This window comes from Salvelinus namaycush, unplaced genomic scaffold, assembly GCF_016432855.1.
Source record: "Salvelinus namaycush isolate Seneca unplaced genomic scaffold, SaNama_1.0 Scaffold1871, whole genome shotgun sequence".
Classification (NCBI taxonomy): Eukaryota; Metazoa; Chordata; class Actinopteri; order Salmoniformes; family Salmonidae; genus Salvelinus; species Salvelinus namaycush.
The window spans coordinates 1-19,438 of record NW_024058643.1 but is presented as its reverse complement, the minus strand read 5'-3'; the positions used below and the strand labels follow the sequence as shown (position 1 = coordinate 19,438).

Genomic DNA, 19,438 nt, shown 5'->3' with positions numbered 1-19,438 from the left:
GTGTTCTCAGGTCCAGGCTTGATACAACTCTCTCCACCATGGTCTCTGGTGTTGGTAAAGCAGAAGGATAGACTGTGATTAAACTAAATACAACTTATAAAGGCTTGGTATAGCATACATTACGGTCTTCATAAGCAATACAAAGTGTGTATAAAGGGTGACAGAACAGCTTCCTGTATAGGGTGCATTGCCTAAATGTGACATAACCCACTATGTCACCTTCCATAAAGCCAATACTGATGGTGACATTACAGGTGACATTGTTTATCTTGATGAAAGCCCCTAGAGATGTGACGTCACCAGGTATCATGAGTTACATTCCCCCCTAGAGATGTGAAGTCACCAGGTATCATGAGTTACATTCCCCCCTAGAGATGTGAAGTCACCAGGTATCATGAGTTACACACCCCCCTAGAGATGTGAAGTCACCAGGTATCATGAGTTACATTCCCCCCTAGAGATGTGAAGTCACCAGGTATCATGAGTTACATTCCCCCCTAGAGATGTGAAGTCACCAGGTATCATGAGTTACACACACTCTTCCCCCCTCAATACACTGCACTGTGCTTGTGACACAAAATTGAGACCTACACGTGAGTGAGACTGACATTACAGTGAGGCTGTCCTATTCAACAGGTTCTGATGCCCTCTAGTGGTTAGAGTGAGACTGACTCTAAAATAACACATTAAAACACACCACTACTAATAATCTAACTGTCTGTAGGTCCAACAGAACACATTAAAACACACCACTACTACTAATCTAACTGTCTGTAGGTCCAACAGAACACATTAAAACACACCACTACTACTAATCTAACTGTCTGTAGGTCCAACAGAACACATTAAAACACACCACTACTACTAATCTAACTGTCTGTAGGTCCAACAGAACCCATTAAAACACACCACTACTACTAATCTAACTGTCTGTAGGTCCAACAGAACACATTAAAACACACCACTACTACTAATCTAACTGTCTGTAGGTCCACCAGAACACATTAAAACACACCACTACTACTAATCTAACTGTCTGTAGGTCCAACAGAACCCATTAAAACACACCACTACTACTAATCTAACTGTCTGTAGGTCCAACAGAACACATTAAAACACACCACTACTACTAATCTAACTGTCTGTAGGTCCAACAGAACACATTAAAACACACCACTACTACTAATCTAACTGTCTGTAGGTCCAACAGAACACATTAAAACACACCACTACTACTAATCTAACTGTCTGTAGGTCCAACAGAACACATTAAAACACACCACTACTACTAATCTAACTGTCTGTAGGTCCAACAGAACACATTAAAACACACCACTACTACTAATCCAACTGTCTGTAGGTCCAACAGAACACATTAAAACACACCACTACTACTAATCTAACTGTCTGTAGGTCCAACAGAACACATTAAAACACACCACTACTACTAATCTAACTGTCTGTAGGTCCAACAGAACACATTAAAACACACCACTACTACTAATCTAACTGTCTGTAGGTCCAACAGAACACATTAAAACACACTACTAATCTAACTGTCTGTAGGTCCAACAGAACACATTAAAACACACTACTAATCTAACTGTCTGTAGGTCCAACAGAACACATTAAAACACACCACTACTACTAATCTAACTGTCTGTAGGTCCAACAGAACACATTAAAACACACCACTACTACTAATCTAACTGTCTGTAGGTCCAACAGAACACATTAAAACACACCACTACTACTAATCTAACTGTCTGTAGGTCCAACAGAACACATTAAAACAGACCACTACTACTAATCTAACTGTCTGTAGGTCCAACAGAACACATTAAAACACACCATTACTAATCTAACTGTCTGTAGGTCCAACAGAACACATTAAAACACACCATTACTACTAATCTAACTGTCTGTAGGTCCAACAGAACACATTAAAACACACCATTACTACTAATCTAACTGTCTGTAGGTCCAACAGAACACATTAAAACACACCACTACTACTAATCTAACTGTCTGTAGGTCCAACAGAACACATTAAAACACACCACTACTACTAATCTAACTGTCTGTAGGTCCAACAGAACACATTAAAACACACCACTACTACTAATCTAACTGTCTGTAGGTCCAACAGAACACATTAAAACACTCACCTCTGAATGTGTTGGTCATCTATCTGACACAGGGTCACTGAGGAGGAGTAAACCCCAAACCCAGGATAGAGGGGTTCAGTGAATGTGGTGTGTTCTGTGTAAAGGTGTGTCAGTGTACCAGAGGAGGACACACTATAGAAGGACAAAGTACCAGCTGGCCAGTCCAGATACACTCCAACTCTGTTAGAATCAGTACCAGGGATGATTCTGCTACGGACTCCAGCATGGTAAAAGAGATAACCACTGTGAGAGCAGAGTAAACTCCAGGACTTCCTATTATCGCCAATCCAATTGTCTTCCTCCACTCCCTTCCTCTTCAGTCCTTCGTACACCACACCAATGTCAGCCATGGCACCATCCCTCTCCACCTCCCAGTAATAACGACACCCAGATAAGCCTTCTTTGCAGAGAACTTGGTAAAGACAGTCAAATCTGTCTGGATGGTCTTCATAATGCTGCTCCTCCACCACCCGTTTCACCTTCCTGTTCCCCTCAGACAGTATCAGGTTTGGGTTTGCTGTATCTGGGTCCAGGGTGAGATGACAGGCATCTGTAGACAAAAGGAGAGTTTAATCAAACCACATCTTCATATAAAATGTTGTTTTGTAGGTACAGAACAAGTATTGATTAGTTACTACGTTACTATCGTTCTGAATATGCAGTTAATTAGGATTAAAGAGACTTACATTTCCTCAGCCCTGATTTCAGCCTGCACTCTCCACCATGATCCACACTGTAGGAGAAACAGGTTATTGACTGACAAAGACCTAATAAAGCAGTCAACATTTAAACCATATTGTTGTGTTCTGGTGCACAATCCAAGTTCATTACTAGAGACATACAGGTATTCTATCCTACCTACTGCATACAGAACGGAGTACAATTCATTACTAGAGACCTACTGGTATTCTATCCTACCTACTGCATACAGAACGGAGTACAATTCATTACTAGAGACATACAGGTATTCTATCCTACCTACTGTATACGGAACAGAGTACAATTCATTACTAGAAACATACAGGTATTCTATCCTACCTACTGCATACAGAACAGAGTACAATTCATTACTAGAGACATACAGGTATTCTATCCTACCTACTGCATACAGAATGGAGTACAATTCATTACTAGAGACATACAGGTATTCTATCCTACCTACTGCATACAGAACGGAGTACAATTCATTACTAGAGACATACAGGTATTCTATCCTACCTACTGCATACAGAACGGAGTACAATTCATTACTAGAGACATACAGGTATTCTATCCTACCTACTGCATACAGGATGGAGTACAATTCATTACTAGAAACATACAGGTATTCTATCCTACCTACTGCATACAGAACAGAGTACAATTCATTACTAGAGACATACAGGTATTCTATCCTACCTACTGCATACAGAACAGAGTACAATTCATTACTAGAGACATACAGGTATTCTATCCTACCTACTGCATACAGAACGGAGTACAATTCATTACTAGAGACATACAGGTATTCTATCCTACCTACTTCATACAGAACGGAGTACAATTCATTACTAGAGACATACAGGTATTCTATCCTGCATACAGAACAGAGTACAATTCCAACAGGATATCAGAGATGCAGAAGAAGAGTATTCATGTGGTGATGATGTATGCTGTGTTGGAGTGCTCAGCCTGCTGAGTAAACTTCCCCTTAATTCTACCATCATGTCCTCATGTTACTGACCCTACTACACTACATATGACACAACCGCTGCTCACACTATTAGGACATCTATTCTGACTTACTTCAGCTTCATCAGTTTATATGTGGGATCCACCAGAGCAGCTGAAAGCAGTCCCCCTGCAGAGTCTCCTGGGTGATTGTAGCTCAGGTCCAGCTCTTTCAGGTGGGAGGGGTTTGACCTCAGAGCTGAAGACAGAGCAGCACAGCCCTCCTCTGTGACCAGACAGCCAGACAGCCTACAGAGAGACACACAACAGCTGTCTAGGTTGGTGTACTGGTATCAATCATCTTGTAGGACACCCATACATTTGTCCATGACACAAACATTGTCATGAAACATCAGATTTTCAGAGTATTTGTTTTACTAAACTCAGCACTGACCTGACTGAAACAGCTGTACTTACCCCAGTGTGTGTAGTTTACAGTCTGGATCCTCCAGTCCAGCAGACAGCAGTGTAACTCAGCTCAGTACCGACCTGACTGAAACAGATGTACTTACCCCAGTGTGTGTAGTTTACAGTCTGGATCCTCCAGTCCAGCAGACAGCAGTGTAACTCAGCTCAGTACAGACCTGACTGAAACAGATGTACTTACCCCAGTGTGTGTAGTTTACAGTCTGGATCCTCCAGTCCAGCAGACAGCAGTGTAACTCCTGAGTCCTGCAGGTCATTGTCTCTCAGCTCCAGTTGTTTCAGTTGTGAGTTGGGTGAACTCAGGACAGAGGCCAGATCTGAACAGCAACCCTCTGTCAGACCACACTGACCCAGACTAGTGGGCAGAAGAGCACATGATTAACACATGTTTAAAACATCCACATAATAACTCATACTGAAGATATTTAACTCACACAAGTGTCTGTATGTTGCAGAGTGGACTGGTTAGTCCAACACAGAGCAGCTCCACTCCTCTGTCTCCCAGGTCATTGTTGCTGATGTTCAGTTCTCTCAGGGGGGAGTTTGGTGTCTGCAGAGCTGAGGCCAGAGTCTCACAGGATTTATATGTGAGTTCACAGCCAGCTAGTCTGGAGAGAGGAGATATACACTTAAATATTCAAAGCTTTAAGAATAATGAGATGCATTAAGACAATTGTTATTTAACCTTTATTTAACTAGGCAAGTCAGTAAAGAACAAATTCTTATTTTCAATGACGGCCTAGGAACAGTGTTTTGTTCAGGGGCAGAAGGACAGATTTTTACCAGCTCGGGGATTCAATCTAGCAACCTTTCGGTTACAAGTCCAACGCTCTAACCACTAGGATACCTGCCTCCCCACATGATTAACCAATGTTAAAAACATACTTTTTTCGACCCTTCATATATTTTTTGTATTAGTTTTTACAAGATGAATGATGAGAAGAGAATCGTCCAGCTCATCGGTGTCATGACGTTGCCCTATTGGTGAGGTTTATGACCCCCATAAATACCTTAACCCCTTTTCTCTCTCTACTCTACAGAATGGACTCTTGGAAAGCCCTTTGTTAACATAGAGAGAGTATGGTAACATCAAAAGGTTGGGAACGGAACAATATTTCTGTAATCCAACCAGTTGAAAGTGTCCGTTGGTACTTAAAGAATATGATGTCAGATCAGTTGTCGTCTGAGACATTATTACTGATGACAGGATGACAAACTGTATCTTGGAAAGTCTACACGTTCTAGTTATCAGATCCACATGGAATTGTTGTGCAATTTAAATATTTAAATATGAAACTATTTGTGAAATGATTAAATGTAATTTTAGTTTTTAAAGCGAGAGAACTGTTTTCATAAGTAAAATATGCTCAATCAGTGGCCACACCCACGTCAACAGGCATTGGTTGGAAATGATGAACAAACCCCTTTTCTACATTTCTATAAACCCCAATTCACGGCGAACTAAGCCAACCTCAGCGTGAGCTCTGGTTGCGAATGGTTGAACGACTACAACCTAACGAAATTAACATTGTGTTCCCAATGACGTGAGGACTGATGTCCATACGTTTAGAAGGGCGAATTTCAAAGTGGAGGTGACGATCGCCACGCTGGAAGGATGAATTTCGACTATACCAGCCAGAATATAGCATGAGCTTAGGATGGCAACTTGGTATGAACTTTGAACTCTTATTCACTAAAGACGTGATACATCCTAGACGTCGAGTTAGCAGCAGCAGCTGTAAACTTGCGTGGCCTAGGAAAGGACGAACAATATCTTCAGAAAGACAGGGTACTACAACGTATCCGTTCTACCACAAGACGACAGACTACAACGTATCAGCCCAGAAATATTATTCAAAGGACAAAGGAGATCTCTGCTGCACCACCCAGCCTTCCATCTTCGACCAATCTATCGAAGCGCAGCTCAGAGTAAATATATTTCTTGCATTATCCTTTTCCGAATGGGCGGTTATTTAGAATGCATAAGATTCTGTATTTACGATAGCATAGCTTCATGAGGACCGATAGAGACCCAATCCATTTGTTCCTCAGTCTTCCCGCTCTTTCATTCAAACCCAACCCCTTTCTTTGTGTAACCAGTCATCATATCAGTTTATTCGGAAGACAACAGCTCTATAAACATTCTTCCGTGGTGCCCCAACTTCCTAGTTAATTACATTTACATGATTAGTTTAATCAGGTAATATTAATTACAGAGAATTGATTTGATAAAATAGCATGTTATATATCATATAATCCATTGTAAAGACACGACATCGGGTATCTCACTACACCCCCCATATGCCATGTCATGAAATATGCAGAAAGACGGATTAAAAGTATGTTTACGTTGTAATACTTCTGACAGACAACTTCTAACTCCGCCCATAACTTTTGGAATTATAGCATTCCCAGAAAGCATGAATTATTGACTCAATGTTAGTTTTATACTTAAGACACGACTCTGTCGTTGTGCTGTAGAATTTGTGAATGTTGTCTTGTGTAATAAATTCTATACATTAGTTTGTACTGGATTAAACATACATTCTTGTTAACTGTAATTGTGTTATTTATGTTCCAACATTCCCTCCATCTTGTTCCAATATCAGTTATTTTGAAGTCTTGGTTCCAGTAGTTTATATTTTTTCTAAAAACACAAACTCACTCAAGATATTTAACCTTGATATAGTTTGATATATTTATCACATTTGATGTATGTTTCTGCATATTTACCAAGATGTTCAAATAATGTTAAAAACACACACATACTAACTACATACAAAATATATGAACTCACAGTGGATACTGAAGAAAGTTAACTCACACAAGTGTCTGTATGTTGCAGAGTGGACTGGTTAGTCCAACACAGAGCAGCTCCACTCCTCTGTCTCCCAGGTCATTGTAGCTGAGGTCCAGTTCTCTCAGGGGGGAGTTTGGTGTCTGCAGAGCTGAGGTCAGAGTCTCACAGGATTTATATGTGAGCTTACAGCCATCCAGTCTGGAGAGAGGAGATATGGTGATACACTGTTAAATATGCAAAGCTTTAAGAATAATGAGATACATTAATTAACCTTTCTCGCCCCGGGGTTCCGCTAGCGGAACACCCACAACATTCCGCTTCCCAGCGCGCGAAATTCAAAAATATTTTTTTGAAATATTTAACTTCCACACATTAACAAGTCCAATACAGCAAATGAAAGATAAACATCTTGTGAATCCAGCCAACATGTCCGATTTTTAAAATGTTTTACAGCGAAAACACAATATATCTTTGTTAGCTCACCACAATAGCCAAACACACAACGCCATGTTTTCACCGCAAACATAGCTTTCACAAAACCCACAAATAGAGATAAAATTAATCACTAACCTTTGAACAACTTCATCAGATGACAGTCTTATAACATCATGTTATACAATACATTTATGTTTTGTTCGAAAATGTGCATATTTATAGGTATAAATCGTAGTTTTACATTGCAGCCACCGTCACAAATAGCACCAAAACAGCCAGAATAATTACAGAGAGTAACGTGAAATAAGTAAATACTCATCATAAAACATTTATGAAAAATACATGTTGTACAGCAAATGAAAGATAAACATCTTGTGAATCCAGCCAATATTTCCGATTTTTTAAGTGTTTTACAGTGAAAACACAATATATATTTATGTTAGCTCACCACCATGTTATACAATACATTTATGTTGGTTCGAAAATGTGCATATTTAGAGCTACAAATCCTGGTTTTACATTGTGAATACGTAGCCATAATGCACAAAATTGCCCGGAGATATTTTGGACAGTCACGTTATCTAACCAAAGAACTCATCATAAACTTTACTAAAAAATACATGTTGTACAGCAAATGAAAGATACACTGGTTCTTAATGCAACCGCTGTGTTAGATTTAAAAAAATAACTTTAGTACAAAGTACAGCATGCAATATTCTGAGACAGCGCCCAGCAATTCTCCGCCATGTTGGAGCCAACATATTCCACAAAAATACGAAATAACATCATAAATATTCTCTTACCTTTGATGATCTTCCATCAGAATGTAGTGCAAGGAGTCCTAGTTCCACAATAAATCGTTGTTTTGTTTTAGAATGTCCATTTCTTCTGTCGAATTAGCAACTTTGGCTAGCATTGTGGAGGGCACATGTCCATCAACTCTTGGAACGAAAAATTCCGCGCATGGAACGAAAAATTCCAAAAGTCACAATAAACGTCGAATAAACTGGTCAAACTCGGTTGAAAATCCATCTTTATGATGTTTTTCTCATATGTATCCAATAAAGTCCAAGACGGCGCATTTCGTCGTGTATACCTAACGCATTTCAGAAGACAATGTGGTGTTCTCTGGTGCGCAGCTGAATACTGCCAATAGGGCGGACCTGTCACTCCAAAAGCTCTCATTCGGTTTCACGTCAAGCTAGACACCCCATTCAACATTCTACTGCCTGTTGACATCTAGTGGAATGCGTATGAATTGCATACAGATCCATAAATATAAGGCAATTGAATAGGCAAGGCCTGACACAGAGCCCCATTTACAGAATTTTCACTTCCTGTTTGGAAGTTTGCTGCCAAATGAGTTCTGTTTTACTCACAGATATAATTCAAACAGTTTTAGAAACTTCAGAGTGTTTTCTATCCAATAGTAATAAAAATATGCATATCGTATGATCTAGAACAGAGTACGAGGCCGTTTAATTTGGGCACGATTTTTCCCAAAGTGAAAACAGTGCCCCCTATTCACTAAGAGGGAGCAAGAGACAAAAACGGAAGTACACATGATTAACCAATGTTGAAAACATACTAACTCACTTAAGATATTTAACCTTAGTTTTATATATTTATCACATTTGATGTACGTTTCTGCATATTTACCAAGATGTTCAAATAATGTTAAAAACACACACATACTAACTACATACAAAATATATGAACTCACAGTGGATACTGAAGAAAGTTAACTCACACAAGTGTCTGTATGTTGCAGAGTGGACTGGTTAGTCCAACACAGAGCAGCTCCACTCCTCTGTCTCCCAGGTTATTATAGCTGAGGTCCAGTTCTCTCAGGGGGGAGTTTGGTGTCTGCAGAGCTGAGGCCAGAGTCTCACAGGATTTATATGTGAGTTCACAGCCATCCAGTCTGGAGAGAGGAGATAATCTGTTAGATATACAAATCCGTCATTATAATGATACTGTAAACATCAACTCAATAACAGAACTTACAGTGCTCTCTTGCAGGTTTTCACGACCGGCAGCAACCTCTGATAACCTTCCTCTGATGTGTTGTATGTCTTCAGGTCAAACTCCTCCAGCACCTCCTCTGACATCAGTAACAGGTAGGCCAGGGCTGAACATTGGTCAGGTTCTAGTCTTGTTGCTGAAAGGGTTCCTGATCGCAGGGAGGTCTGCATGTCTTCAACTAGAGAGTTGGAACCAAGCTCATTCAGACAGTGAAACAAGTTGATGATCCTTTCTGGTGAGGATTCCTCCTCGATCTTGTCTGAAAGGTACTCAACTGTGCTCTCATTGGTCTGTGTTGTACTTCCTGTCTGTGTCAGAAGGCCTCGTAACAGATTCTGATTGGACTCCAGTGAGAGACCTAGAAGGAAGCGGAGGAACAGGTCAAGGTGTCCATTCTTACTTTTCAAGGCCTGGTCCACTGCGCTCCTGTGTAAGTCAGACAACTGGATTGACTCCTTCTCTTCATCATCGTCAACATCCTTCTCCTCCTCATCTTCATCATCATCACTAGTGGGGGAGAAAACATTTTCCTTCTTGTCCAGACATGATTCTAAAGCATGCACTGCTGCTAGAAACTCCTGAATGCTCAGATGCACAAAGCTGTAGACCTTGTCTTGGTACAGCCCAGATTCTTCTTTAAAGATCTCTCTACACAATGCTGAGTACTCTGATGCCTCTGTGACATCAAGGCCACACTCTCTCAGGTCCTCCTCATAGAAGATCAGGTTGCCCTTCTGCAGCTGTTGGAAAGCCAGCTTTGCCAGTTTCAGGATCATCTCTTTGTCTGACTGAGACAGTTCCTTTGGGTTTGTCTCTGAGGCTTTGTTGTACTTCCTGTTCTTCACAATGATTTGGATGAGTATGAAGTGTGAGTACATCTGGATCAGAGTTTTGGGGACTTCATCCTTCTCTGCCTCTTTCAGGATCATCTCAAGGACAGTGGCTGATATCCAACAGAAGACTGGCATGTGGCACATGATGTGGAGGCTCCTTGATGTCTTCATGTTTTTGATGATTTCACTGGCCAGATTCTGATCTGTGATTTTCTTCCTGAAGTATTCCTCCTTCTGTGGATCATTGAACCCTCGTAACTCTGTCACTCGGTCAATACGATCAGGAGGGATCTGATTGGCTGCTGCAGGCCGTGTGGTTATCCAGAGATGAGCAGAGGGAAGCAGATTCCCCTTGATGAGGTTTGTCAGCAGCACGTCCACTGAGGTTGGCTTCGTGACATCACAGCACTTCTCCTTGTTTTTGAAGTCTAGAGGAAGTCGACACTCATCCAGACCATCAAAAATGAAAACAGTTTTGGTTTCACCATCTTCAATGCTGTCAATCTCTTTCAGCTCTGAGAAGTAGTGGGAAAGAAGTTGCATCAGACTGTATTGGTCCTTTTTCAGGTTCAGATCACGGAAAGGAAGAGGAAACATGAAATGAACGTCCTGATTTGCTTTTCCCTCTGCCCAGTCAAGGATGACCTTCTGCACAGAGACTGTTTTTCCAATGCCAGCGATTCCTTTTGTCAGCACAGTTCTGATAGATTTGCCTTGTCCAGGTAAAGGCTTGAAGATATTGTTGCATTTGATTGGTGTCTCTTGTGTGGTTTGTTTCTTGGATGCCATCTCTATCTGTCTAACCTCATGTTCATTATTGAGCCCTCCACTTCCACTCTCTGTGATGTAGAGCTCTGTGTAAATGTCCTTGAACAGACTTTGGTTTCCATGGTGTCCAATTCCTTCAGATATGTGTTGATACTTGTGTTTCAGTTTAGCCTTAATGTCTTGTTGGACTGTCAGCAGAGTTTGACCTGTAGGAAAACAATGAGAGTTGGGACTCATAAGTTTGTGTGGTGTGTTTTATAAGGGCCTTTGTACTGTTCTTTGCAATACTGTATAAAACAGTCTTACTTCTTCTGTCCAGAAGGTTGTGTGTGATCTTTAATGCATCCTCACTGTCCAAACTCTCCACTTCCTTATTGTCATCTGGTAATGGTTCCTGGCTGAAAGCAGGTGGCTGATCACTCTTCATTGATAGCAGGCTGGTTGTAGGTGACTCTGCTCTGGGCTTCTGGACACTGAACAAAACAGGGAGACAGATCACCTCATCATTAGCACATCAATACCTCATCTACATCCTTTTAGCAACAGTATAGTGGAACTTCTAGAAGTCCTGAGGTTTATTTAAAAAACTACATTCTGCAATTGGTAAATCCAGAAAATCACATTGTATGATTTTTAAGTAATTAATTTGCATTTTATTGCATGACATAAGTATTTGAAAACCTACCAACCAGTAAGAATTCCGGCTCTCACAGACCTGTTAGTTTTTCTTTAAGAAGCCCTCCTGTTCTCCACTCATTACCTGTATTAACTGCACCTGTTTGAACTCGTTACCTGTATAAAAGACACCTGTCCACACACTCAATCAAACAGACTCCAACCTCTCCACAATGGCCAAGAACAGAGAGCTGTGTAAGGACATCAGGGATAAAATTGTAGACCTGCACAAGGCTGGGATGGGCTACAGGACAATAGGCAAGCAGCTTGGTGAGAAGGCAACAACTGTTCGGGCAATTATTAGAAAATGGAAGAAGTTCAAGATGACGGTCAATCACCCTCGGTCTGGGGCTCCATGCAAGATCTCACCTCGTGGGGCATCAATGATCATGAGGAAGGTGAGGGATCAGCCCAGAACTACATGGCAGGACCTGGTCAATGACCTGAAGAGAGCTGGGACCACAGTCTCAAAGAAAACCATTAGTAACACACTACGCCGTCATGGATTAAAATCCTGCAGCGCATGCAAGGTCCCCCTGCTCAAGCAGCGCATGTCCAGGCCAGTCTGAAGTTTGCCAATGACCATCTGGATGATCCAGAGGAGGAATGGGAGAAGGTCATGTGGTCTGATGAGACAAAAATAGAGCTTTTTGGTCTAAACTCCACTCGCCGTGTTTGGAAGAAGAAGAAGGATGAGTACAACCCCAAGAACACCATCCCAACCGTGAAGCATGGAGTTGGAAACATCATTCTTTGGGGATGCTTTTCTGCAAAGGGGACAGGACGACTGCACCGTATTGAGGGGAGGATGGATGGGGCCATGTATCGCGAGATCTTGGCCAACAACCTCCTTCCCTCAGTAAGAGCATTGAAGATGGGTCGTGGCTTGGTCAAACCATCAGTAGAGTTCAAAATGCCATGGAACCACATTTACTTGTAGATTTTATTTATTACAGGGGAATTTAACCATATTTACTTATATATTTTTATTTCGTACAGGGGAATTTAACCACATTTACTTGTAGATTTATTTGGTAAAGGGAAATTAACCACAACAGTTATTTTGATGTGCACTATGTCATCACACACAGCTTTCTAATCTGCAACAAGTCAATTTGATGGAACCACATCCCTGGTGGGAAAATATGCATATTCTTCTTTTACTGATTTTAGAATATTGACATTAAAACGTGTCGCCAGTTGGATAGACACCTAGCCTGTGTTACCAGTTGGATAGACACCTAGCTTGTGTTACCAGTTGGATAGACACCTAGCTTGCGTTGCCAGTTGGATAGACACCTAGCTTGTGTTACCAGTTGGATAGACACCTAGCTTGCGTTGCCAGTTGGATAGACACCTAGCTTGTGTTACCAGTTGGATAGACACCTAGCTTGTGTTACCAGTTGGATAGACACCTAGCTTGTGTTACCAGTTGGATAGACACCTAGCCTGTGTTACCAGTTGGATAGACACCTAGCTTGTGTTACCAGTTGGATAGACACCTAGCTTGTGTTACCAGTTGGATAGACACCTAGCCTGTGTTACCAGTTGGATAGACACCTAGCTTGTGTTACCAGTTGGATAGACACCTAGCCTGTGTTACCAGTTGGATAGACACCTAGCTTGTGTTACCAGTTGGATAGACACCTAGCTTGTGTTACCAGTTGGATAGACACCTAGCTTGTGTTACCAGTTGGATAGACACCTAGCTTGTGTTACCAGTTGGATAGACACCTAGCCTGTGTTACCAGTTGGATAGACACCTAGCTTGTGTTACCAGTTGGACAGAAACCTAGCTTGTGTTACCAGTTGGACAGAAACCTAGCTTGTGTTACCAGTTGGATAGAAACCTAGCTTGTGTTACCAGTTGGATAGACACCTAGCTTGTGTTACCAGTTGGACAGAAACCTAGCTTGTGTTACCAGTTGGACAGAAACCTAGCTTGTGTTACCAGTTGGATAGAAACCTAGCTTGTGTTACCAGTTGGATAGAAACCTAGCTTGTGTTACCAGTTGGATAGACACCTAGCTTGTGTTACCAGTTGGATAGACACCTAGCTTGTGTTACCAGTTGGATAGACACCTAGCTTGTATTACCAGTTGGATAGACACCTAGCTTGTGTTACCAGTTGGATAGACACCTAGCTTGTGTTACCAGTTGGATAGACACCTAGCTTGTGTTACCAGTTGGATAGACACCTAGCTTGTGTTACCAGTTGGATAGACACCTAGCTTGTGTTACCAGTTGGATAGACACCTAGCTTGTGTCACCAGTTGGATAGACACGTAGCTTGTGTTACCAGTTGGATAGACACCTAGCTTGTGTTACCAGTTGGATAGACACCTAGCTTGTGTTACCAGTTGGATAGACACCTAGCTTGTGTTACCAGTTGGATAGACACCTAGCTTGTGTTACCAGTTGGATAGACACCTAGCTTGTGTTACCAGTTGGATAGACACCTAGCTTGTGTCACCAGTTGGATAGACACCTAGCTTGCGTCACCAGTTGGATAGACACCTAGCTTGCGTCACCAGTTGGATAGACACCTAGCTTGCGTTACCAGTTGGATAGACACCTAGCTTGCGTTACCAGTTGGATAGACACCTAGCTTGCGTTACCAGCTGGATAGACACCTAGCTTGCGTTACCAGTTGGATAGACACCTAGCTTGTGTTACCAGTTGGATAGACACCTAGCTTGTGTTACCAGTTGGATAGACACCTAGCTTGTGTTACCAGCTGGATAGACACCTAGCTTGTGTTACCAGTTGGATAGACACCTAGCTTGTGTTACCAGTTGGATAGACACCTAGCTTGTGTTACCAGTTGGATAGACACCTAGCTTGTGTTACCAGTTGGATAGACACCTAGCTTGTGTTACCAGTTGGATAGACACCTAGCTTGTGTTACCAGTTGGATAGACACCTAGCTTGTGTCACCAGTTGGATAGACACCTAGCTTGTGTCACCAGTTGGATAGACACCTAGCCTGTGTTACCAGTTGGATAGACACCTAGCTTGTGTCACCAGTTGGATAGACACCTAGCTTGTGTTACCAGTTGGATAGACACCTAGCTTGTGTCACCAGTTGGATAGACACCTAGCTTGTGTTACCAGTTGGATAGACACCTAGCGTGTGTTACCAGTTGGATAGACACCTAGCTTGTGTTACCAGTTGGATAGAAACCTAGCTTGTGTTACCAGTTGGATAGACACCTAGCTTGTGTTACCAGTTGGATAGACACCTAGCTTGTGTTACCAGTTGGATAGACACCTAGCTTGTGTTACCAGTTGGATAGACACCTAGCTTGTGTTACCAGTTGGATAGACACCTAGCTTGTGTTTGCAGTTGGTTCTAGGATTTTTAACTTAAAGATATAGGCCTACATGTTATGTAATTTGGAAACACTTCTCTTAAAATGTGTTGTATATCTTTAAAATAACTATATGTACAATTTATCGCTTACCTCTTAGAACTGGTGTCTTGAGGCAGACTCTTTTTAGAGGGTGTGGCCCCCTCCTCTCGGTCAGAATACTTCCTCTTAGAGGCAGTGCCTCTCTTCTCGCTCTCCCCAGAGAGACTCATTTCAGAGGCAGTGGTCCCCTCCTATCTCTCCCCACAGAGACTCATCAGCTATCTGGATTTGGGTGAATGAGAAATGGGGAGGCTAAGGGCAAGTTGCTATGGGGAGGGGTGCAGGGCTGTGGACTGGGGTTGGGGTAGCCAGGTGGAAAGCATGGCCAGCCGTAGAAAAATGCTTATTGAAATTCTCAATTATCACGGATTTATCGGTGGTGACAGTGTTTCCTAGCTTCAGTGCTGTGGACAGCTGGGAGGAGGTGCTCTTATTCTCCATGGACTTGTGTCCCAGAACTTTTTGGAGTTTGTGCTACAGGATGCAAATTTCTGTTTGAAAAAGCTAGCCTCCTAACTGCCTGTGTATATTGGTTCCTAACTTCCCTGAAAAGTTGCATATCGCGGGGGCTATTCGATGCTAATGCAGTACGCCACAGGATGTTTTTGTGCTGGTCAAGGGCAGTCAGGTCTGGAGTAAACCAAGGGCTATCTGTTCCTGGTTCTACATTTTTTTTAATGGGGCATGCTTATTTAAGATGGTGAGGAAAGCACTTTTAAAGAATAACCAGGCATCCTCTACTGACGGAATGAGATCAATGTCCTTCCAGGATACCCGGGCCAGGTCGATTAGAAAGGCCTGCTCGCTGAAGTGTTTTAGGGAGCGTTTGACAGTGATGAGGGGTGGTCGTTTGACCGCAGACCCATTACGGACGCAGGCAATGAGGTACCGACAGAGATGGCCGCTTCGCTTCGCGTTCCTAGGAAACTATGCAGTATTTTGTTTTTATGTGTGTTATTTCTTACATTGTTACCCCAGGTAATCTTAGGTTTTATTACATACAGTCGGGGAGGAACTATTGGATATAAGAGCAACGTCAACTCACCAACATTACGACCAGGAATACGACTTTCCCGAAGCAGATCCTCTGTTTGGCCTACCACCCAGGACAATGGATCGGATCCCAGCCGGCGACCCAAAACAACGACGCCGTAGAAGGGGCAGACGGAGCTGTCTTCTGGTCAGGCTCCGTAGACGGGCACATCGCGCACCGCTCCCGAGCATACTACTCGCCAATGTCCAGTCTCTTGACAACAAGGTAGACGAAATCCGTGCAAGGGTAGCCTTCCAGAGAGACAGAGACTGTAACGTTCTTTGTTTCACGGAAACATTGCTCACTCGAGACACGCTTTCGGAGTCGGTACAGCCACCTGGTTTCTTCACGCATTGCGCCGACAGAAACAAGCGTCTTTCTGGTAAGAAGAAGGGCGGGGGTGTATGCCTTATGATTAACGAGACGTGGTGTGATCATAACAACATACAGGAACTCAAGTCCTTCTGTTCACCTGACTTAGAATTCCTCACAATCAAATGCCGACTGCATTATCTACCTAGAAAATTCTCTTCGATTAAATTCACAGCCGCAAATATCCCCCCCAAGCAGACACATCGATTGCCCTGAACAAACTTTATTTGACTCAATGTAAACTGGAAACCACATATCCTGAGGCTGCATTTATTGTAGCTGGGGATTTTAACAAGGCTAATCTGAAAACAAGGCTCGCTAAATTCTGTCAGCATATCGATTGCGCTACCAGGGCTGGCAAAACCCTGGATCATTGTTATTCTAACTTCTGCGACGCATATAAGGGCCTCCCCCGCCCTCCTTTCGGAAAAGCTGACCACGACTCCATTTTGTTGCTTCCAGCCTATAGACAGAAACTAAAACAGGAAGCGCCCGCGCTCAGGTCTGTTCAACGCTGGTCCGACCAATCGGATTCCACGCTTCAAGATTGCTTCGATCACGTGGACTGGGATATGTTCCGCATTGCGGCGAACAACAACATTGACGAATACGCTGATTCTGTGAGTGAGTTTATGAGCAAGTGTATCGGTGATGTCATACCCACAGCAACTATTAAAACATTCCCAAACCAGAAACCGTGGATTGATGGCAGCATTCGCGAGAAACTGAAAGTGCGAACCACTGCTTTTAATCAGGGCAAGGTGACCGGAAACATGACCGAATACAAACAGTGTAGTTATTCCCTCCGCAACGCAATCAAACAAGCTAAGCGTCAGTATAGAGACAAAGTAGAGTCGCAATTCAACGGCTCAGACACGAGAGGTATGTGGCAGGGTCTACAGCCAATCACGGATTACAAAAAGAAAACCAGCCCCGTCGCGGACCAGGATGTCTTGCTCCCAGACAGACTAAATAACTTTTTGCTCGCTTTGAGGACAATACAGTGCCACTCACACAGCACGCTACCAAAACCTACGGGCTCTCCTTCACTGCAGCCGACGTGAGCAAAACATTTAAACGTGTCAACCCTCGCAAGGCTGCAGGCCCAGACGGCATCCCCAGCCGCATCCTCAGAGCATGCGCAGACCAGCTGGCTGGTGTGTTTACGGACATATTCAATCAATTCTTATCCAAGTCTGCTGTCCCCACATGCTTCAAGAGGGCCACCATTGTTCCTGTTCCCAAGAAAGGTAAGGTAACGGAGCTAAATGACTACTGCCCCGTAGCACTCACTTCCATCATCATGATGTGCTTTGAGAGACTAGTCAAGGACCATATCACCTCCACCCTAGACCCACTCCAATTTGATTACCGCCCCAATAGGTCCACAGATGACGCAATCGCACTGCACTAACCTATCTGGACAAGAGAAATACCTATGTGAGAATGCTGTTCATCGACTACAGCTCAGCATTTAACACCATAGTACCCTCCAAATTCGTCAGGGGAACAGGGAGTACAGGAGAGGGCTGAGAACGCACCTTTGTGGGGTCCCAGTGTTGAGGATCAGCGGGGTGGAGATTTTGTTACCTACCCTCACCACCTGGGGGCGACCCTGGGTCTCGACCCCGCCCTGTGCAACTGGGTCCTGGACTTCCTGACGGGCCGCCCCCAGGTGGTGAGGGTAGGTAACAAAATCTCCACCCCGCTGATCCTCAACACTGGACCCCACAAGGGTGCGTTCTCAGCCCTCTCCTGTACTCCCTGTTCATCCACGACTGCGTGGCCATGCACGCCTCCAACTCAATCATCAAGTTTGCAGACGACACTACAGTGGTAGGCTTGATTACCAACAACGACGAGGCGGCCTACAGGGAGGAGGTGAGGGCCCTCGGAGTATGGTGTCAGAAAATAGCCTCACACTCAACGTCAACAAAACAAAGGAGATGATCGTGGACTTCAGGAAACAGCAGAGGGAGCACCCCCCTATCCACATCGACGGGACAGTAGTGGAGAGGGTAGAAAGTTTAAGTTCCTCGGCGTACACATCACGGACAAACTGAAATGGTCCAACCACACAGACAGCGTGGTGAAGAAGGCGCCAGCAGCGCCTCTTCAACCTCAGGAGGCTGAAGAAATTTGGCTTGTCACCAAAAACACTCACAAACCTTTACAGATGCACAATCGAGAGCATCCTGTCGGGCTGTATCAACGCCTGGTACGGCAACTGCTCCGCCCACAACCGTAAGGCTCTCCAGAGGGTAGTGAGGTCTGCACAACACATCACCGGGGAAAACTACCTGCCCTCCAGGACACCTACAGCACCCGATGTCACAGGAAGGCCAAAAAGGTCATCAAGGACAACAACCACCCGTGCCACTGCCTGTTCACCCCGCTATCATCCAGAAGGCGAGGTCAGTACAGGTGCATCAAAGCGGGGACCGAGAGACTGAAAAACAGCTTCTATCTCTAGGCCATCAGACTGTTAAACAGCCATCACTAACATTGAGTGGCTGCTGCCAACATACTGACTCAACTCCAGCCACTTTAATAATGGAAAAATTGATGTAATAAATGTATCACTAGCCACTTTAAACAATGCCACTTCCTATAATGTTTACATACCCTACATTACTCATCTCATATGTACATACTGTACTCTATACCATCTACTGCATCTTGCCATCTTGATGTAATGTATCACTAGCCACTTTAATCAATGCACTTTTATATGTTTACATATCCTACATTACTCATCTCATATGTATATACTGTACTCT

The 19,438-nt window shown here is 43.2% G+C and overlaps 1 protein-coding gene across 1 annotated transcript; it reads right to left on the bottom strand.

Moving 5' to 3' along the window:
* Positions 1-5: 5 nt before the first annotated feature.
* On the bottom strand, positions 6-15,449 carry LOC120037789 (NACHT, LRR and PYD domains-containing protein 3-like; the record flags this gene model as incomplete). The annotated part of the gene is made up of 11 exons (XM_038983762.1): positions 15,305-15,449; positions 11,472-11,638; positions 9,547-11,371; positions 9,290-9,463; positions 7,129-7,302; positions 4,739-4,912; positions 4,486-4,659; positions 3,954-4,127; positions 2,855-2,901; positions 2,169-2,718; positions 6-45 (listed from the first exon to the last, which is right to left on the bottom strand). Coding segments are annotated over exons 1-11 (3,618 nt in total), but the record flags the coding sequence as incomplete, so codon positions are not given.
* Between the last annotated feature and the right edge of the window lie 3,989 nt (positions 15,450-19,438).